The sequence below is a fragment of the Gouania willdenowi genome, chromosome 22 (genome assembly GCF_900634775.1).
Source record: "Gouania willdenowi chromosome 22, fGouWil2.1, whole genome shotgun sequence".
NCBI classification, from domain to species: domain Eukaryota; kingdom Metazoa; phylum Chordata; class Actinopteri; order Blenniiformes; family Gobiesocidae; genus Gouania; species Gouania willdenowi.
The window spans coordinates 19,150,061-19,173,112 of NC_041065.1; the positions used below are offsets into that span (position 1 = coordinate 19,150,061).

Here is a 23,052-nt window from a genome sequence, read left to right on the forward strand (position 1 = left end):
TGACATTAATTTGCGAGTTTGGGAATAATAGAAAAAAAAAATACAATTTACAGAAGGAAACTGAAACAGTAATCTTTTGGTGAAGAACAATTTCATTGTATAAATGCTTTATTTTAAAGGAGCTTTTATTTTTTTCAATGTTGCTTTTCATGTCCAGTTGAATGTCATTAGGTTTGAAGGTTTTAAAAGTGTCTCAATGAACCCCTTGGATTAGATTTCGAACTGGTTTTTATCCTTTGAATTTCTGTACGATAAAACTATATATACACTATACGTACTGTAGATCGATAGATAAATTGAGAGTGCTTGAGAACCAAAAAACAAAATAATAAACTGAACTGCCCCAAAGTCTGAAATTAAGTCCTAAAGAGATGTATCACTATTAACCCTTCACAGGACCAGCAAGTACTAATAATAATTTACTAATACCAAAGAAAACGTGAATTATTGTAATTGTTTAGCAGAGGAACACACAGCTAGCTAAACAAGCTAATACAGCCAAAAAAAAAAAATAACATTCACGCAGAAAGCAGGTAATGTTTTATTGTCAATGTCATGTTTACCAAAGCAAAAATATAATTGGTAAATATAAACAATTCACTCCGAAGCTTCAGTTTCTAATTTTGAACTGCTTGTTTTGAAGACACTTGTAATTTCGATCAGTTGCGGAAAAATACCAAAATCAGGGAAAATTTCGATACCAAAACTCAGCCAGCATTAGTATGTCTACCAAGATTTTTTTTCAATCAATTTTTCTGATGCCACTTAACTTTTACATAATCCATTAAACTCATTTTTAAAATTATTTTCCAGAAATCCTGCAATCGCTGTTTTTTTTTTTGTTGCTAGTGTTGCCTCAACTGAGCAACAAACAACAAACATAAGAATAAAGAAAACAATAAATCCAACGGGTGGTTCGTCTGGACTGACTCAAATCTTTATGTTGCTAAGTGAATCATGGTTGAAGTGATCAAACACTTTGTGAGATGTTCTTCCATCTTATGAGACCTCGTGGTATGGCTTGTTACAGAATACATTCATACGGATACTTTCAAACTAAAGTATTCTTCATATTATTAAAAAAACAACAGGAACCAAAGAACAACTTGTCCACTTCTCCTCATGGCCGCTGGTTCGGGCTGACACTGATGGATGCAGTAGGTTTTATGTACAAAAGATCACAGCGTGCTGAGGATGCGATTGTCAACTCAAAAACTAAAGCGGACACATGGAGACAAACTGCAGCAATAAACCAACCGATGGAACGAGTGTTTTTGCTGTTTCAACGTGAACTGAACACGCCACCATGTGCAGCTGATTAAGCCTTCAGTAGACGAGCGATGAAGGGCTTCTCAACATCTGGAGACAAAGAGAAGCCACGCTGTACCACTCGATTCTCTTGATATTTCTGAGTCCTTCATCTCTTTAGTCACTTTTCTCTTTGGGAGGATCTTCAGTCCGACTGGCACTTAGGGTCACCGTTTCTCTTTGGCCCTTTGGCTTTGACTCTCCGATTATGCTCAAAGCTGATTCTACATCTGTGTGGGTTCGAGTCTTCTCAACATTCACCTCCTCCAGCTTATCTCCGTTCAGGAGGTGGTTCTGTTCCTCTGCTGGGATCTCCCGCCCCTCCTCCTCCTCCTCCTCCACCACCTCCTCCAGCTTGCGCAGGATGATGGGAAGCTTTCCGTCAGCATCTGTATTTTCCAGCAGAGCGATGTCACTTTCCTCGTAGCATGGCAGCGCAGCGCCCTCTTCCAGCTTCTCCTGGAAGTGCAGACGTTTAGCTCGTCCGTTGGCCGACGCTTTCTCTAGGATCTGCTTCTCAGCGAGGCGGAGCTGGATGGCCAAGCGAGCGTGGAGCGATAGATCCGGTTTCTCCAGCATGGAGATGTCCTCCTGGAAGACAGAGCAGGGGTGGTTGGATGCAATGTTGTTCAAATCCCAAAAACTGTAGTGTAAGGAAGTAGTTTAAGTTATAAATACCTAAATGTAATGTATTATATTTGTTTAGTTACATTTAGATTCTTTTTTTTAAGGTTGTTTCTGTCTAGTGAATCTTTCTGACAAGCCTGTGTTGTCCTAAGGTAGGTAAACGTGATTTCAGAGGGGGTCCTAATCCAGACCTTCACAGACAGAACTCACTCACATGTGCTGTCCCTTCCTCACAGGAGAAAAAGACTAAAGTGGCTCATATTTGTGCAGCTGTTTGTTAATGAATTGTCTTTCTGGTAAGACTTTATTGAGTTAATTTTATATCGCCATTTTGAGGAAAAATATTGCGATATGAAGTTTGGTCCATATTGTGAAGCCCTGCTAGTAATATAGCTTTTGGTTTTCTAAAGAAAATCGTAATTTGCCACGTGGGATGTAGCTTTGATGCCCTGCTCACTCTACATGATAAGTGACCTTTGAACATTACTGTAGGGAAGTAGTGCCGTGGGATTTTGTGACAACCATACTTTATTATTTTGGGCCCCATAAAATCCACGTTAACGGACTCGCCGACAGAATCGACCATAGACAACGGACAGAATTGGCATGAAATGCTGTCACCGTGAGGCAAGAAACAATTTTATTTATGGGAAAATGTTTCTGGGGACCACTCATTAGGTGCACTGCCCGCTCCCTTCATCCTGGCTGCATTTAACATCGCTTAAACCACCTGAAACACCATCTAAACTGCCAAAAAAACTACGCAAATCATCACTGATTCCTAAAATCAGAGCCGACCAGTGTCAGCTTAACTTTGCTGTGCCTGTGAAACTCCATCCGTTTCTCGTGTAGCGCAGCGGTGCTCTGTGCAAACATCAGTCAGCTTTAATCAACTTCATCTGCTCAATGTTTTAACATCTCATCAGAGCTACAGAAGATCTGTGGGAAAAGTTGTTCTGTTGTTGAGGACGAGACCATCAATGTCAGGAATTGTAGTCTGAAACATCGTAGTTTAATAATAACTTCTAATACTGTAAAATATTCTGAGCGTTAGTGGTCTTTGGTTTTGAAGTGTGATTGCAGCTCACTGACCTCTGTAGTGGTCTTGTAAGTCTTGAGCAGTAGAGCAGCTCGGGTCTCCAAGAACATCCACAGCTTGATCTCGTTCTCCCAGCTGACAGGAAACTCACTGTTTCCAAGGGTGAAGATTTTATTGATGGCGTGTTCACCCAGTAGATGGTCCTTCAGCTCCTCTGAGAAATAAACCAACACCAGGAGAAAAGATCATTACAGCGTAATGCTGATCAATCATCCAGTGAGTTTTAGCTATGTTAAGGTTTCATTTATTCAGACAACTTTTTTTTTTCAGGAAATTTACTTTGATTTCCTGATGTTATGACTGTTAACCGCCAGTCTTCTTCAGAGGCGTCTGCTGATTGCTTTGATGTGTCCTTGACTTCTTTTTGAATAAGTTGAGGTTTAATTTATTCCAACAACCTTTTTTCAGGAAATATACTTTGATCTCCTGACATGATTTGACTGTTAACTGCCAGTCTTCATATTATTCAAAAAGACAAAAAGAACTTCTGCTCCACAACACCAGATTGTAAAACGTTGTTTGTTATCAGACTTGCTGAACTGCATGATACATATTTAGGATTGTGATGTGATGAGTGTTAAAGTGGAAGCAGGAATTTTTCATATTGAAACATCCTAAAAAAAAAAAAAATTAAAAAAAAAACATATACAGTTTTAGTTTTTAAATATTCTTTCTCCTCAGCCCAGTGGTTGAGAACCATTTAAAAGATCATAAATCTGCTTTGGAGCCTTTATCATCATTAAGATGACTTTTGTTTTTAGTCCAAATTGAATCATTGATGTAAATGCCAGGACAGATTTGAAAGGAGTGCCATCGTTGGTGTTTTCCTTCTGCTTCCTTTGATCTGAACATTGAACATGGCTTGGTTACACTGCGAGACCAAAGACGAAGAAAAAATGCAGAGCCCCAGTTGTGTGTGCACATTATTCCATCGTGCCACATCTGTTAGGAAACACTGACACACATACACACATGCGTGCGAGAGATGATACCCACACACAGATCCGACGGCACGGGGACTCGTTTTAAAAATTAACATGCAGCAGAAACGTGAATAATATATCAGACTGGGGTCCTGGAGACGGGTCCTGTGACAGAGGAGAACGTGGCCTTGTGTGGCTGGGGATTTATGACACTGATGCTTCTCTGCATACATGCCGATGAATATTGCAAACCCTACGGTGGATTGCTCCTTGTGCACATCTGGTGGCTTGCCTTGATCAATTAACCGGCTCGGGAATGGACAGGTCTTGCTCTTCCCCCGATGTTTCCCCCAACCCTCCCCGTCCTCCTCGTCTCTTGCGGCGGAAGCAGCCGCTTGAGGACGGTCTCGGAGGGGAGTCGGCCATAGTGGCGTGCTTTGTTTGAAAGCATTATTGGGTTTGTGGCCAGGAGGCTTCGATGGGAATGCGTGTGTGTGCGTGTGTGTGTGTGTGTGTTTCTGCCGATGTATTACCCTCAGTCATGCAGAACACTCTCAGAAAGGCTAGGAGCTGGGCTGAAATTGGCGGTTCGTTACCGTTGAGAGAAAAGATACAGGAGCTGAAAACACAGAGCAGTAATAATCAGTCAAAAACCAGCTGTAAACACATCTAAGAAACCTGGAAGAAAAGATCTATAACCGCAACTTTCTAAACCAGCCATAGGCAACTGGCGGCCCGGGGGACACATGTGGCCCTCAGTCATTTTTTTTGCGGCCCCCAAAGCAAATCCCCAAAAATTTTAAAGGAAGAAGTTGGAGGGAAAATGAAGCTAAACATAATACACAAAATAACTCCCAAAACACAATAATCAGCAGCAAAATGCACAAGTTTGACAAAAAAATTCTCAAAATACAACCACTTAAACAAACAAAATGACTACAAAAACACACAAATCAACTACACGTTCCAAAACAGCTCCAAAGACACACACTGTTCAAAAAGTGATCACCAAAAACACAAAAAAACTGAAAATTACAAAAAAAAAATACATAAAATTAACAGAGAAAAAAAAGATAAAAAGGTTTTTTTTCCCCCGCGTTAATGCTCTAATTGGTCATTATTCTGAATGCTAACAGTAATGTTGATCATTTGGCTCTCAAATCAGATACAATCACCTTTTTGTGGCCCATCCATGTTCTAAACTGAGAGATTCAAAATGAGACTTGGATGTCCTCAATAACAAACCTTAAAGTGTTTGACATCTCTACATCTTTGTTAGTAGATGATCACATCATTTACTGGGTTGTGCAATGCTTTTCTTCTCCATCAGTCCTGCAACCTTTTGATCTCTAACTTCTAACAGTCCCATAAATAAGTTTTGCTATTTATTCAGATTATTTGTCGCTAATGAAATAAATCTCAATGTCAATGACATTTACTAAATGGACTGTTGTGTGTACTTATTTAGCATGTTAGACAGGAAGGTGTTATTTGTGATGGTAGTGTGGAATGACTTTGGATCTTTTCTGCTGAGTCAACATTTTTGGAATGAATGAAAAATTCGAAAAATGTTTTTTAAGATAATTTTTTTTTCTGTGGATCTTTTCTTGATTTATCTGCTGTTCACCTTTCCCCCCCAGTAACAGATCTATTATGTTTCTCCTGCTAATTTTTATATTTCCTTGCTGTAATTCAAGAATATTTCTTCTTTATTATTTGCATCTTCATTTTGCACCTCTCTGTTTGGGATCTTACTTAGTGTGGACATGATGAGAAACCTGCTTTAAACTCTAACGCTTTTTGACTCTAAGCAGAAGATAAATCGACTAAATAACTTCATATTTTAACTCTTACTGGTGGGCCCAGTAGTTTTTTTTTTTACATTTTCCCCCCAGAAATGAATAAAGTCTTACCATCACACATTTAAATATACACTTTTTTTTTTACCTCACACAAGGGCATAATTATAACACAAATTCATATTAAAATTAAATGCATTGCTTCATTTCTTTAATGGCGACAATAAAAATCTATGAAATGAATATGATATGCCACAACGTTTTAGATCCCTGAGGTTTTACCTTTTGGGACTTGTGTTCATCCGTACCAGAACTTTTTAAAGTTTTTGGAGCCTAAGTGTATTAAAAGTGGGGAAATGTTTTGTGCTGCAGTTAACAATGTTGTGATGATGCAGGAAATGAAATGAAAACTACATTTTTGTTTAGGAAATGGGATTAATGGGATGATCAGGAGCGAGGAAACTACAGTTTTACACACAGCCTTCCAACTTCTTCATGAGCTCGGCCTCCGTCCAGCCACGGCTTTAGCAGAAAATGCTTCCATTTTCCAACAATCCAAAAAGGATAAATTTACAAAGTGTAGAACGCAGCGTGAGACAACAGCAGCTCAGCCAGATTCCAAATCTGACACTCTTCTTTTTGAAAATGATCTACGAGATTATCTGTCACTTTAATAGGGCACCCTGGCAACAACTGGGATTGTTTCACTTAATTTCCACTGTTGAGATTTAGACAGTCATCAATAAGAGATTAAAGGCGTTTGATTAAAAATGCTGAGCGGAGAAGGCTGCATGAAATTAAGAGGCTAATGATAAAATGATTAAGCTGCTTGGTGATGAAAGTGTTGGGGCAAATTGATACTGGGTGTGTTGGGAGAGGGAGCAAATAAAAAAAATAGAAGAAACCTGCTGCAACATTAATGCTATGTGCTTCTGCTATGCTAAAGGGGGCCTAATTGGATGAAACGTCTACAACTAAAGGAGAAAAATGCAACGCAGCTAAAAGAAAGGTGCAAAGGGCCTGAAGCATGTCTTGACCCACATTAGAGAGAGAACACAGAAGGAGAGGATACATGGAGGTGAGGATGGACGTACGCTGGGATGCCAGCTCGGGCCAGCACTTCGGCCTTCATGGCGTACAGACGCTCGCTCTTGCTGACCCCCAGTTTGATTTTCACTCGATCATGAGCGTTGTCTTGAAAGAAGAAACCATTGTGGATGACAAATTCTGAGTTGGATCTTGTGCCGTAGAAGATGTAGATCTGCAGGGGGGAAACATAGAATCTGCATTTATGAAGCAAACGACTCACAGAATATATCATTATTGTGAAACAGGGTGGGTGTAATAATAGATTACAGTTTACTCAATTACAAATACATTTCTACACGATTATTTAAAGTTAAAAACTGATGCAGAAAAAAGTTGAGTTTTAAAACTTTGTTTCAATGGCCAAAGTGCAGCTTTCCCAGCATGCTTTGCAGTCTTGTGGTTTCACTACTTCTTTCTTTTTTGAAATAGAGGACTACTGCTTCCAGATTTTGTTATTCAACACAACATGAAGTAAACTTTGTGTTTCATACATGCATCTCTCCTGCAGTGTCATGTATCACTATGAATTAGAGATGTCCTGATACAACTTTTTTACTTCCGATACGATACAGATATTCCAGCCTTGAGTATTGGCCGATACCAATATTGATCCGATATCAGCACGAGTCATACATACTTTTATTACTTATTGTGTAGTGTGGAATGTTAGAAAAGGCTTGATCACGCGACGTTACTCAACAAGAGAACAATAGTCAGCACCAGTAGGTATGAGAAAAACTGACCCATTCATTATTAACCAATTGGTTACATAGATTTTAACCTTCAACATAATATCTACAATATTCTACAATTGAATAAATATAATACATATCGGAGATTTTAGATGCAATATTCTTTTTCTGGCTGATATCGGACCGATATCCGATATTAAATCAAGACACCCCAACTATGAATAACAGTAGTAATACTAGGAAGAAGTTCCTTGTGGTGCAACTACTTTAAACACATTACCTTAATGTCATTGTATGAGCCACAAATAGTCACTTACAATTAAAGTAATATATGAGAGTAATTTCAATGTTAAACAGAAATTAGCTATGAAAGCCAAGCCTCACATATATATATATATATATATATATATATATATATAAAAAAGAGCAATTGCAATTTAAATTGGGTTTAAAATCAACTAAAAATTCCAGGCACAATTTACACAATTTTCCTAAGACTAAAAATATTGTGTAAAATCTACTCCAACAGGTCCATGTTTATTTTTAACAAGACCAAGGCTACATCCACTCAAAGGCAGAATTTGCACACAATATATACTTGACCCAATACACTGTTGTTTCTTCTTCTATGTGCCTACAGACGTTTTATCTGTATCGTCATGCAGATTATTCCAGTTAAGTCTCATTCAATTGCACATTTTACTGCAAACTATTTAAAGAAAGTCATTCCTACCACAAGTTTAACAATCTTTGTTAGTGTTAAGCCCGTTGAGAAAGAGTTTACAGAGTGAGATGGGCTTGATTATGGAGTGTTTTAAGTAATAATGAGCTGTTTCCTCACCTGTTCATTCTCCTTGTAGTCCTGCAGCGCCACACACTCACAGCGATCATCCTCCAGGTTGTAGCCAGTGGTAATCTGCAGGATGGACGACGACTGATTTTACACACAAATCACCTACAAACTTAATCAAAAACCTGTTTCTCCAAACAATAGTCAGACTTTACTTTTTTGTTAAGGTACATTTTGTAGATGGTAATTTCTGCTTAAATGGGAAACATAGGCTTTACCAGTCCGTTTGTATGGTTACACATGTCCCATAGAGGTATGAGGGCCAGGGTGACCTGACTGCCGTCCTTCGTTGGGATCTGGTTCTGTCGGGTCATCACCGAGGACACAGCCCACCTGTCAGAAGAAGACTTGCATCACGTGAAGAAGTGAGAGCAGATGGAAGAGGAACAGAGTCCAGGAAAAAAACAACCCAGATGATGAAAAGGAGGAGGAAAAGTCAGAGGAATGATCTATAATATAGTTATTTCTTCTCCTCGTTCAACATAACAAAGCTCTTGAAAGACCAACAGCACACTTTGAATTTAGTCCAATGGTTTCCTTTTAGTCTAACCAAATTAAACCATTGAAAGTCTTATACAGGAAACAGTCTAATGGTGTGGTGGCTTCATTCAGGACAAGTCAGGGTTGTTTTTGTGATGTTTGGAAGCTATAAAATATTACACGTGTAAGCTTTATATCATTGTTTTTCAACCTTGGTAATGTGGGGTCACCTGAAATTTAAATGGGGGGGCCTGAACTGATGAAAAATACAGTGTAAAATGTTTAATTAATATTCTTAATCAAATTAAAACAATCTTAAACAACTGTATTCTCAAATATGAATTTAGTTCAAATAAAATTCAGTTTAAAGAAAAAGAAAAAGAATTAAACTGGCACATCTTATCTTTGTTCACTAATTATATCTAATACTCGGTATTTGTTACACAAACATGATCCAAAACTAATTAAAGAAGGTAAAAAAGAAAGTATTTGGGGTCGCTAGAAGTTAGTGATATCAAAATGGGGTCATGATCCAAAAAAGGTCGGAAACCACTAGTCTATATGTTCTAACCTCACAAAGACAGGTTGGTTCTCATTAGCCATAGTAACAAGCTTACGAGTGAAATTGTGAGCGATAAACAGGTGTCGAGTTATAATGCTTTCTGTTTGAACAGATTTTCTTCCAGATTACAAAATAATGTTTTGCTTATGAATTTTGTTGCTTGCACCATGCATGCATGAACTCTTTTTTAAAAATGGCACGGTGCAGTGTGTACGTCACTTCCAGCCTTCGCTTTGGTTAGAAATGAGAAACGGCATCTTCATGGACTGACTATTGCCCAGCAATGCCTGAGATATTGTGTAGGTTAGTTAAGAGGTGTTAGTGCAGAACAATAAGTGATGTAAAAAAATACATGTATCTTGGGTTTTTGTTCGACTTCAATATAGTTTGTGACACCCAAAACGAGCTATGTGGCCATGCTAGCAGTTTGGTTGTAGATTGAAACCACAGTGAATCACACCTAATCAAACTTGAGCAGTCTGACTATTCTGGACAGAAAGCAGCCTCATAAATCCACTTTACATTAAAGCACACATAAAGAAAGAGAGTAACCTATGTTCTCTTTCACACACACACTAACCTATAGTCATCAAATGTGAAACTGTCCTTCAAAGGCAGCTTACTGGCCGACGGATGAGTCTGTGGATGGAGAGAAAAGAGGTGGATGTGGGGAAGGAAGGAGAGAAGAGGAGAAAACACAAATCAGTATGCAGGATTTCATTATCCAGGTCTGCTGCAGGGGGGCAGCCTGACAGGGATGCCTAACAAGAAGGACTGGGAGTCGGGGGCCACCGCTGGGGCGGGTGTATGTGTGTGTGGTCCGTTAGTGCGGTGTGACACTCGACCCCCCACATACATCACTGTCAACTTAATTTGTTGTGGCCAGCAGCCGTCATAAATCTGCCTCATCAATTTAGGCTTGGATCGAGGGTGCGTGTGTGTGTGAGTGAGCGAGCTTGTGTGTGTGTGTGTGTGTGTGTATGTCGAGGGTTTGGCAATTTAAAACCGACACCTCGCAGAGCCATTTGCAAACTGGCCTGAACTTGAGCAGAGGTAAAAAAAAAAAGCAGTGGATCAAAGAGAAAGAAACAAACATGAAATAACAATAAACCAGAGGATCGTCTTCATAGTCACAGCAGAGATCAAACTTCACCTGTGAGCCAGCAATTTCACCAACCACAGGATTAGCAACGTCAGTGCCCGATCCTTTCACGGACCTGATCTTTTCGGATCCTTTCAACGCATGCGCGTAAACTACGTTACTCGCAATCTTTACGACAGCTCCTGGGAATGTGATATTTGAATGTAAACCGAACATTTTACGTTTGTTAAATATTTTAATAGTACACATGTAAATATGTGACTGTTTTTGTAGTGTTTTGTATTAAAAAAAAAAAACACTGCAAGACAATATATACAAAAACAGATCAAAACACAATACTGACAATCAAAACCAAACAGAAAATAAAATAAAACCAAGATAAATCGGAATTCACTAAAACATATTTGTGAGTATTTCTTTTTTTTTTTCATTGAAAAATTACAGATACAAACAAAAAGGCACCTTTTCACATTAATACAGCCTATGGACAAAGTTAAAACTTTTAAATAGTACATGAACTGCTGTAAAAAAGGCGTTTCGCACATGCGTTGAAAGGATCTGAAAAAAATCAGGCCCGCGATAGGATTGGGCACGGACAAGCACCTTATTTTGGAGTTGCAGTGCTACTTCCTGTACAATAAATAATTAAATACAAAAAAAAGAACAAGGCTTTGTCAGGCTAAACAGACCATGAAACACTTATTGTTATACTTACAGAACCCACAATTACGTAATAACGATTTTATCATACAGGAAGTTGCACCCAGAATCATCATTAAGTAACAAAGGAATAGTAATGCTACTGTGTGATTTGATTATTACAAACTATAGGAAGGGACTTAGACAAGTCAATTTGTGTTTTCTTAGTGTGACCATTTTAGCATTCAGCATTCTCACTTGTCTTTTCAATGTAACTTCAGTTGGTCTAGTTATTATTATTATCACTATTATTATTATTATGATGATGATGAACACTTCTGGTTTCCTGCTGGCTGCATATCGTATCTGCAGCATCATGCTACCAAGGCAACGGCCAGCAGTACATTTTTTTTTTATATCTGTAAATTAAAGATGAACTATCATAGTTACCCATCCAATTACAATTCAAAATGAATAATGTCATTGCTAGAATTATTTAAAGTAACACACGGTTAGCTCATTAAGCGCACCGTATGCAGAAAGTGTTGTAGTTTAACAGGAAAACAACTACAGAAGAAAAAAGTTAAGCAATGGTGTGACTGGGCTGTGGTGAGCAGAGCTGGACACTGGTAAAACAGCTCCTGGTGTTATGAGTGTTTCATACTCAATACATTTCAAATCCAAACATGTAGGCACACACACACAAACACACACTTCTCTCCTCGTTTTGTCCCCTGCTCCCCCCCCCCTCCCCCGCCCCCTTCCTCAGATGACCGGCCTGGAAAATTAGCTTGTCACATTGGCTTTGAATTGAAATGACCTGAATGTACCTTCCTCAAAAACCTCTCTCTGTGTTTCCCTCCCCCCGCCTCCCCCACTGTCTCTTTGCTCAGTGTGTTTGAATGCATACACAAACAAATGCTCTATATTTTTACTTAAATCTGAAAAACAATAAACAGCATGTCCCAGGCCCCGCTAGGTCTCTAAACTTGTCCAAAAAACAAACCACAAAAATAAGATGATAAGTTACCATTTATCAAAAATATTTTAGAAACATTTATTTAAAAATAAATAATAATAATAATAATTGGAGAAGACAAAATAGACAATCTGCTAGAAAGTGAATTTAATTTACTTGAACTGCTGACATATCTATGTGGCATACCTGTACACTAAGTGGTTTAGGAGAAGAAAAGATGTTGTTGGAGACTATCGCAACTTGCCTTTATCATTAAAAAATGTGGGAGAAGCTGCAGCATCCAATATAAACAAGTATGAGTGCATGCACTCTGAATAACAAGTAAATAAAAACTCTTAAAAAAATATCCTGTGGTAGATAGATTTCACTTATGTGTTGCTCTACATGCAACATGTATGTAGTGGCCAACCTAGTCACTAATCTTCTATTGGGAGCAACTGCAGTCATTCCTAAGGAAACTTTCTCTACTCATGGACATGTGACACACACAACTGATCATCCAACCTGTTGATTAGAGCAGTGGTTCTCAACCTTTTCAGCCCGTATCCCACAAAATAAAGGTGTCAAACACTGAGGACCCCCACTGTACCTGAAGGTGGTTGAACACAGACATGAACATTCAAGAACAGTCATGTGGAGACAAGGACATCTATAAGAGGGAATAAAGGGGAGAGCTTTTTGGGGCTCATCAATAAAGTCAGCTAAAAGAAGGTTAATTGTTCTCTGAATCTGTGACAACCACTTTAATTTATTGATCTGAATAATATCCACTGTTATCCAGGAAGTTCATTATTATTTGTGCCATAATATATAGTCATCCAAAATATGTGAATCCTTGTTTTAATCAGAAATAAAATGGATCAAAAGTGACCAAATTTAAAAAAATATTTAAAAAAAAAAAATTGGTTAGTTAATTAGTGGCCAAAAACATACAGAAAAAGTGGTAAAAAAGGGTTCAAAGTGTCAATATTGGCTTAAAAGTAGCGGGGGGTGGGGGGTGTAATTTAAAAAGTAGGAAAAATTAGTTTCAACTGGCAAATAATGGACATGACAAATCTGGAATGTGGTTAAATTGACAAAAATAGGCATGAACGTTGGTGAAAAGAGGTTGAGAGCAACAATAATGGGTCAACATATGTGACATTAGATGGGAAAGTGGTGGAAAGGGTTTAAAAGTGTTGAAAAAGTTTTGAAAGTGGAATAAGTGTGCAGAAAAGGCATTGATATTTGATGGAGAAGTGTCTGAAATGGGAGTAATGTAGCAAAAATGCAATAAAAGAAGTAAAAATATGGGAAGAAAAGGTGATAAGATAGGTTAAAATATGGCAAGTTTGGAGTAGTTGCAGAAAAAGGATAAACAAATATGCAAGAATGGGCTCAAATTGTTCAGAAAATATTCTGAACAATTTTAAAGGCATCTGGCAACCTTAAATGGGGTCCTGACCCCAAGGTTGAGAACCCATGGATTAGAGGATGACTCACTCTACAAGCCATAGCTCCTCTTTGATCTACAATAATGGGATATTAGCATGTTTGTAGATTGCCAGCCCACTATCTATTGTTTGGAGATGTTAACCAATATTTCATCATATAATCACTTATTTTCTCTATCTCTTAGTTGTCTGAAAAGAAGAAAAAAAGGCTTTGTGTGATAGTTCAATACTTTTCCTAGCTTTAAAAACAAACTGCACAGCTGCTCTTGATATGAAATTGACTGTCACTCATCCATTACTATTTGAGGCTATAAAGAGGGCATATTAATCATTATAATGCCTGGTACAGGCTGGGATAGTTGTGTCCTATCCCTGTGGAGCAGCTTTATGCACAGCACAACGCCTCCCCCTGCTGGCTGTAGGTAGTAGTTCAGGTTTCTGTACTTTTAGACGAGGGTTACTCAAATACAAATCTTAAAGGTCCACAAATAATTCACTTAATGAGTAAAATGTCAATTTATTCCAAGATACATTTCTGTAGAAACTTAATAAAAAAGAAAAGAAGTGCCATAAAATGACTGTTTTACAAGGTGATATATAAACAAATGAAATGAAATTTAAATTTGTTTAAAATGCTTCCCAATCAGTTCAATTCAGTGGGTGCTATGAGCATGCACACCTACCTGTACCAGCTTGTAGAAGTAGGCATACTGGCGTGCCGTGTTTTTATACTGGCTGAGGACGTCCTGCATGGCCTGTGTGCCCAGAAGCAGCTGCACATCCTCCTGCTGATAGTACAGAGGCGTGTCGTACTCCTGGGGGAGGCTGTGGATGTACGGGAGCCAGAACGAGGCCGGGTCACCACGCTCACACAGCAGGTGGAGGGCCAGCGTCACGTTGTCCATGGCCTGCAGGATGCGGTCCTGGTTGTACAGGGGACCTGTGACAACAATAGACAGGACTGAAGCAAGGGCTCCACAAAGAATTCCTAACAAAAAAGTCTGCTGAATTTTTAAGAAATTGTTTCGATCTATTGATTTTTTCTAATAAACAGTTCAAATGTTTTATTGCAATGATAATTGTTGAGCAGCTTTTCCGATGTTTTCATTTGAGGTGGTGTCATAATAAGTTATGACTGACATTAACACAAGCATAAGCATTACTTTGTTTGGCCTGAGAGACAAACAGACCATAGGTGATAGTATACAAATAAAGGATAAGCCAATTATAAAATAAGGCTGTTTTTTCACACCAATGGTTTAAAAAATAAGGACTTTATTTCTAACATGTCTCAATGTAGAGCCAAGTACAACTCCATTCTTTGGGAAACACTTTACTTGAACTTTTATACACAAGGCTAACATTACGCTGTCATTATTATGACATGACCCCTGTCATTAACATGAGTAAGGTGTCATTAAGGCTGTTATTAAGTGTCGTTCGTTACCCTATCCCTACCTAACCCCACTATATCCCTCCACCTAACCCAAAAAATGCCAACATAGCTCCAAAGGTGTCATAAATTAGCAATCAACACTTAATGACAGCCTTCATGACTCCTTATTCAAGCAAATGACAGTGTAATGTCGGCCTTAGGTATAAAACTACAAATAAAGTGTGACCCAGTTTTCTATGTGAAAGTTTGTATATATATATATATATATATATATATATATATATATATAAATATAAAATAAATACATAAATCAAAAAAACTGACTGATTTAATGTTGTGATGAAGGCAGGTCTTTAGAAAATCTGATTCTGGCTTTAAGAAGCATCTGCTCGTAAAAAAACAGCAAAGCAAAAAAAAAAAAAATGGAATCAATGTATTTACTTGCATTTTCACTGTTTTTTGGAGAGGCGGGGGGGGGGCAAAAAAAAGTACTTGCATTTCCCGACCTGTTGCAGTACCAAAATATCAAAACCTCTTACCCAATACAGAGTTCTGCGCCGATTCCACCGTCATCAGCATCTTGCGAGGAATCCATAGAAACAGCTCCTCAGCCTGTGTAAATAAAAGCACACAGTAAGTCATCAAAGCACCAGTTTACTCCACTACAACTCCTTTAAACAGATTTAACCAGTAAAATGTGTATAGTTCAGCCCAGTGCCCACCTTGATGTCCCTGGTGGCCTGCAGGCCGTAGCCCTCGCTCCCAAAATCCGCCACAGTGAAACCATCGGACGACGCCCCGCTTTCCCGAGCCCAGGACATCAGCTCGGAGAGGTATTCTTCTCTGTTGCCCTCAAATACAATAGAAATGCCTGAACACACAAAAAAATTTAATATCTCCTTAATGTTCAAAACACAATGATATTTAACACTGTTTTATAGTTCTATGTGAAAACAAAGTTTTATAGAAGAAGAGAAAGTTATTTTTACACTCACCTTTTTGTTTCTTGCGGATCCTCTCCACCAAAGTCCTGATTTGGACATACTCCTCCCATTCTTTACCAGCAGAGGGCGCCGCACTGCTGCATTCTGGGAAAACAGGTTGACCATCAATACCTGAAGGACTGACTGCCTCAAAACAGCATCATCTGTACAGAGCTGTTTCTGGAGTTGAATTCAAATATTTTTTTTAGTTTGCTCATCAAGAACATGAATATTGAAAAAATTAAAATACATTTAATTATATTCCATTACATCTATGAAAAATGCATGTCTAAAAACAACAAATGTGGCTTGGGTTTCTGTTAAAAATACATTTCAATAGCATAAATCACATCTTTCAAGTTCCAGGGCTGAACAAAATAAGAAAAAGTCCACATTTCATAGTTTTCGTGTGTATCAAAGCAGCTCAGACAATGAGAGCAGAAAAAGGAACGTACTCTGCAGCAGTTCAGAGATGATGCTCATCATCTCTTTGGGGGTAACCGCAGCGTTAGCTGAGCTAGAGCCCGACTTCTGAGTTTTTACTCGACTCTTCTTTCCCATGGTTTCTGGTTGATGACTCTGCTAAGAGAAAACAAAGTTGGGAGCAGGACATTGTCTTAACTTTCCATTATCAGCACATCAAACACATTGCAAACATGTCTTTTAAAGTTCCCTGCAGCAGACAACCCATAGTCACAACAATATCACATTAAATTCATTTTATAAAGATTATGAAAATCCAGAGTGAGATTAATCAGTACGTTCAAAATGATTGACTGACAATAAAATTACATTATCATTCACGTCAGCATTTAGTATAATGACCAAAATAAAAATAATAATATTAATTAATAATTAGAAACAAAAAAATTACTGTGTATATTTCTGTTTAGAGCTGTTTTGTTTTTCCCTGGAGTTTAATGTGTTTTTAGAGCTTTTTTGTGTATTGTCTCATTTTTTAATTATCATTCCTAAATTTTTGACAGTCAAAAGTAAAAAATATCCCCAACAGTATTATTCATAGTCAGTTTATTAAACCATTAATTAAATAACCAAATGATAGTTTAACATTTGATGAGTTATTTCATGTCAAACAAACTTGTAATTACATTTTTTTTGTGAATTTATTTCACAGGCCTCACAAATTTAGACCGAGGGCCACAATGTGCCCGACAGAATAAAGGAATACACACACAGAACAGCTTTTGTATTTGACTTGAGCTTTAGGGCTCAAGGCCACATTAAACCAAAAACATTTCATGTGATTTAATCACAGGGAAGCCTAAAAAAACATTGTTATTGACTGCTTTGAAGAGCAAAACCTGAACTCTAGTCTGTAATCTGAACCAGTTAAAGTCCAAGGTTAAAAGCCCCAAACAAACTCTCTTTAAAAACAAATTGTAATCAATAAAATCAACTTTTAAACTCATTCATGGACACAGGCAAATAATCAAATGTTTTCCTGATACCCTAACAGCAGAGCTGTCAGATTCCTGATGTTTAAACATGCCTTAATGGTGTCAGCGTGACAATTCATTAGCAAGAGTTAGTTACAGTGTTAGTCCGGAGGCTTTCACACCAGCAAAATGACACCCTTAAATAGACCCAGAGTCATTGGTCATTTTACACACACCAATTTAATTTCCTACAGGCCTTAGCGCGGCTTACTTATATTCCTTATTCAGGAGCAGCTACTCTACGCGCTCTGCTCTGCCATAAACAAACTCAAACATGCAGTTTCACAATTTGGAAAGTTTACAGACAAAGGAAGTCTCGGCTGGGTCTACGACTACTACTACTTCTGAATTTCTACAGGCTTAAAATGATTAGTCATGATAGTGACCAAAGTTTTAACAAGATTCTTCTTCACTTTATACTCCTCATTTGTATGTTAACACTTACAGAGTAAATAATATGGTTGGTATCAGTTCACAGCTATTGTATTTTAATGCAGAATCAATTTTTCCAGTATTTTACGCCAGATTAATGCATACGGTCTTTTTTTTTTCATACTTTGGAAGCCGGGTGCATGTAGAAACAATTAAGCAACTTTTACATAGAAAACAAACACAAAAGCTGATTTTTTTATTATTATTGGGGTTTTTTTTGCATACCCTTTCCTCACTTTTCTATGTTAGAATTTCAATGCAAAAGTCAAACAAAACAGCAGGAACACAACCTAATCATATTCCCCTTAAACCCCAACATACAATGATAAAAAAAAAGGAGAATAGTTCCATCTCACTCTTTAAATTTGTCAATTGGACTCGGCATCTCTGTATACTTGGCCCACACTCACAGGCTACTCAGTGACATTCAGAAGCAGCTGTCACTGCAAAGCAAAGCCAGACTCGACCAAGAGCTGGCGCTTCAAGTAGCCACTGCCCTAGACTTTACTAAGCACTGCCTAATGTGTTCAATTACCAACACACAAACATTTAAACCAACCTGAATGCTAAACATGACCCTGTCATAACAGCGCGCAACGACAATACGTGAGGGCGTCTATGTCTTATTTACAAATGCATTATGGGATTGCTTTAGGACAGGGGAGATAAACTATTGGCCGCACAGGGCCTTCTTAAATGGGTCGGCTTAAAAAAAAAGAAAGTGTCTATTCGAACGGTTGCCGTATAACAATCCCCGGTGCTATTGGTACGTTTACCTTAGTACGTATACGTAGCATCTTAGGTTTAGGAGGGTATAACCCTATATCGCAACTTTTTTTAAGTTTTGGGTTAGGTTTACGGTTAGGTTTAGTCTTAGTCACGTGACCTAAACTGGCCAATGACAGGCGCTGCGTACAGATAGAATGTCGTTATATTGATACGGCAACGTTACGGATAGTCACTGCCAAAAATAAATTATCAGTCGACGATTCATAGTCCAGTGAAAAATTAACAACTGAGTTAACTAGAAATATAAATATTGAGTCACCAGTTTTGTATTATTCTATCATACTATTGTTTACAGTCCTCCTGGATAATATTACATTATACTTAATCATCAATGTATTCCCTTTAATTCTCAATCTGGGAAAAAAATCATTCTATAAGCCACAAATTGAAGATATAACATAAGCAGATTTTTACAAAGCTCCATTTGAGACATGGTCCATATTTTATTTTATTTTTTTTAAATTGTGGCTCATTCCCTGCCTAAAATAAAATGCAATCCTACTATCCAACTAAGCATATTGAATTGCTCTGTGTATGAATATGTGCTACATAAATACATTTACATTGCCTATCCCTGTGCATCGTGTAGCTTAGCCCCTTGCTTCAAGCAAATGTAATAACTAATTCATAGCCAAAAATGTATTTTTAAAGTCTAAACTGATGGTATTTATATGGTGGAATAGCCTTGAACACATTAGTTCATACTCAGACATTGGGGGTTAAATTTGTATTTAGTTGGGGTAGTTTTTTTTAAGGCTATTTTTGCAAAATAGTGAAATATCACTTGTTAACTGCTCAATCACCACCACAGTAATGCCCAAGGATACAGTACTGTACTATTCACACATTAATGGACACAGGGCACAAGTCTTCCAATGAGAGAAATGTAGGGAATCAAACCATCAACCTTTAGAATGTAAGAAAAGTGCTGACAGTTAGCAAACGTCCTCACTCGGTAATAAAGCACATGGGTGAATGAAACGTGTGGGAAAAGTACGTTCTATTACTACATTGTAATTGTTGTCATAACCAAAGTGTGTGATTAATTAGTAGTTAGTGTATGGGATCACGCCCATCTTTGGAGTAAAGCGTACACATACTCATTCATTCTTTCCCACAGGCTGCATGTAATGCCAGGGCTCTAACATGCTAGCTTTTAGCTGCTAAGCTGTCCAGGGATGAAGGACCCAGCCTGAGTTTGGGAATGGGTTGTTTTCGCCCAGTTGACCACCGAGCTAACTTTGCATGCTAAGTCTAAGCATCCGCGGTGTCCCGTTAAGTTGTTTACATGGAGGAGGATTTAACACAAAGCGAGAACTTTGGTATCCGTATGCATTTAGAGCGCTTCGCTCCTACCTCCAGAAGTGACAGCAGCAGTTCCTCAGTATTCCACGGCAACCAACCTTGACTAAGGCACACCTTTGATTGGAGTTCTGCGAAATACACCCACAACCCGAAGCAAATTTAGCGCTTCCTATTGGTTGTTAGCGTAGCGTGCTCATGGAACCTGACGGTGAGTGGGCTGAAAAGAGTGTGCACCCTACCCGAGCCAGTCCCCGCCCCTTGCGAATTATGATTGGATATTTACTTTTAGAAAGATTAAAGTATCCTTATATGGTTATATTTTGACCTTTAGTGATTGGTTGAGAGACACAGCATTCAAACTAAATTTTTAAATACAGTGATCTCGCCTGAGATTTGCGTTTGTTTAAAAAAAAAACAAAAAAAAAACGCAATGATTAATTTAGACATTCTGTAATTTATTTTATTCTTTTTTTTTAAATTTATTTTCTAAGCAACAATAATAGTGCCATTACCTTTTCTGGAAGTTTCTGTTAAAAGAGCAATCTCTGCCTTTAGGGACAAGGCTTGTCAATATAAGTAACAATAGAATAATTACTGTCAGAATAGTGATTCTTATTCAGAGGCCTACATGCAATAAGACAGGAGCACAATGCAAGCCGTACTATATCTCAAACTTTTATTACTCTATAAAGTAATATTCATCATATTATAATATTTATGATGCATTATTATGTGCTTTGAATCCACTACAGTGCATTAATGCCACCTTAATCTAATGCACAATATTTATACTTCTGTTCTCTAGTTTATTACTTTTAATCTAATAATAAAATACACACACTAATTATTTGGAAAGCTATTAAGAAAATATCTATCTATCTATCTATCTTTCTATCTTTCTATCTATCTATCTATCTATCTATCTATCTATCTATCTATCTATCTATCTATCTATCTATCTATCTATGACTTTTCTTATTAATTAGAAGTAACAATAAAAGGATGCACACCCTAATGTTTTCTACCTTGTCAACAGCCGTTATAGAGCAGTTTAGATAGTGTCCCCTACAAAGGGTGATTCTGAGGATTTTCCCTCAGCAGTGACACTTGGTTATAACCTCAAATATCTTTAGCTCACTTTTGCCTCTGTGACTGTTCAGATGTCTGACAAAACAGACAGTATGAGACAAAAGTCTCATAAAGATCTAAAAGTACAGGTTTGGACTGTACTTTACGTGCTCCTCCTGACAAGTCAGCTCAAAGCCGCCACTGTGATGACATTTGGTTTGAGGGCGAGCACTAATCTTCTAAAATTAGCATGTGTGTTAGTGTGTGAAATGTCATAATGCATAATGGGGATATACCGTGAGAACTGGAGTTTTTGTGTCACGTGTCACATATTTAAGAACCGGGGGCCAAATAAGACACATCAGAGCTTCTGATCCAGCCTACAGAAGGATTTTACACAAACAAATTGTATGATGGAAAGCACAAAATATAGAGCCTTATGAGGCCCTGGGATTACAGTTTTGACACATCCAATTTGATTGGATCCCCCCAAAATACACTATAAGGTCACTGTGCTGTTCTCCATAACATATATATAGTCTTATGATTATACATAGGGATGCCCCTAGACAACTTTTTCACTTCCAATACGATATTGATATTGCAGCCTTGAGTATTGGCCGATATCAGCATGAATCATACATACTTTTATTACTTATTTTGTAGTGTGGAATGTTAGAAAAGTCTTGTTCAAGTGATGTTATTCAAACAGAGAACAATAGTCAGCACCAGTAGGTATGAGAAAAACTGACCCATTTATTATTAACCAATTGGTTACATAAATTTTGATAGTTAGTCTTTATTCTGTTTTATTCTTTTTGGTCCTTCTGGAAGTGAGTCTCACTCAGTTCGTAGAGCGAGTTTGCATCTTCTCACAACTGTGTGTGGAGCTTGCTCTATACTGCAAATTCCCTCCTGATACAAAAACATATTTATTTATTAAAGGTGAGGTGATGCTGAGTTTCTGAATTGATAATAAAAGGAAATGAATGCAACCACCTGGAAGTGTCTGACTCTTTTAGTTCGGCCTGCAGGGGACTGCAATTTCTCTTAGCGCAGATGTATTGTTTTTAAACCAAAATGTGCAATAGGAATATGGATATATAATCCTTGCTGCTTATATTACATTTTTTAATCAAACAATTTATCATGTTGTCATTACCTTCTTAGCTCATACAGAGTCACAGACGACCCTATCATTTAACTGTCACAAGAAAACTATGAATATACTGTTATATATATATATATATATATATCAAAGGTGTTGGTTTGTAAATGTTTAATCGTATACACGTCGACAGTCTGATGTAAAAATATGAGTCATTTTTTGCTTTTCAGTAATAAAACTAACAGCAACATGCATAATAATTAATATAGGCTAAAAAGAATTCTTAGTAACTCTTAGGCTATTCTTGTATAACCTAAAAAGGTAGTTCATATTTCAACCTCTTGGTGACGCTGTTAGACTATTTGAGAGTAACTTGTGCTTAGGAGTGAAATAAGTAGATCAGACTAAATAATAAATTAATCAGGAATTTTTGTCATTGATGTAATTAAATAATCTTCTATAATTAAACTCATCATGACATTAAACCAACTTATCTTAATTTTAGTGTATTGATTTATTAATCAATACTAATTTAAGTTTAAAAGTATCTCTGTCTCAGATAAGTAAACAAGTTTTTTCTATGAGCCCCCAGTGACTGTTCCATCCCCACACTCATTTTCCACTTTTACCCCTTTTTCCTGACCGGGATTGGACTTTATAATAATGATGTTAAAAAAAGAAGAAATCAATAATTTTGACTAAGTGAACTGCCAACCTTGGTCCATCCACCAATAGTTGGGCAACTTTGTAACTGTGAATAACTCTGTGCAGATGGCATAACCTTATATAATATTACGAAAGAACTGGATAGAAGAGTTCATTCACACAGTGTTTGTGTAATTCTGAAGCAGAGAAGATTAGTGCACAAAGATGTGCTCACTCAGATTTCATACTCCATTTTATTTGAACTAGTTATTTTTTTAGAAAAGAAA

At 37.5% G+C, this 23,052-nt stretch overlaps 1 protein-coding gene across 2 annotated transcripts; it reads right to left on the minus strand.

Annotated features, from left to right (window-relative positions):
- Positions 1-793: 793 nt before the first annotated feature.
- Positions 794-20,119, minus strand: setd3 (SET domain containing 3, actin histidine methyltransferase). Of its 2 annotated transcripts, none has more exons than XM_028437381.1 (13): positions 19,996-20,119; positions 16,417-16,543; positions 15,974-16,066; positions 15,701-15,849; positions 15,518-15,590; positions 14,266-14,522; positions 10,010-10,068; positions 8,606-8,720; positions 8,379-8,453; positions 6,851-7,017; positions 4,491-4,576; positions 3,028-3,188; positions 794-1,899 (listed from the first exon to the last, which is right to left on the minus strand). In XM_028437381.1, the coding sequence occupies exons 2-13, from the start codon at positions 16,520-16,522 to the stop codon at positions 1,426-1,428; spliced, it is 1,815 nt and encodes a 604-aa protein (XP_028293182.1). In that variant the 5' UTR covers positions 16,523-16,543; positions 19,996-20,119; the 3' UTR covers positions 794-1,425. The 2 variants fall into 2 exon arrangements, with proteins under 2 accessions (XP_028293182.1, XP_028293183.1); XM_028437382.1 differs by having other exon boundaries at positions 16,417-16,540; positions 19,996-20,075.
- Between the last annotated feature and the right edge of the window lie 2,933 nt (positions 20,120-23,052).

Excerpts from the sequence above, each read along its gene's own strand:
- setd3 (XM_028437381.1), bottom strand. The coding sequence starts at position 16,522 with ATGGGAAAGAAGAGTCGAGTAAAAACTCAGAAGTCGGGCTCTAGCTCA. Across the intron at positions 4,577-6,850 it reads GCCCGAGCTGGCATCCCAGC|CTCCTGTATCTTTTCTCTCA; the intron begins GTACGTCCATCC and ends CTGTGTTTTCAG. Across the intron at positions 3,189-4,490 it reads AGTGTTCTGCATGACTGAGG|AGGAGCTGAAGGACCATCTA; the intron begins GTAATACATCGG and ends TTTATTTCTCAG.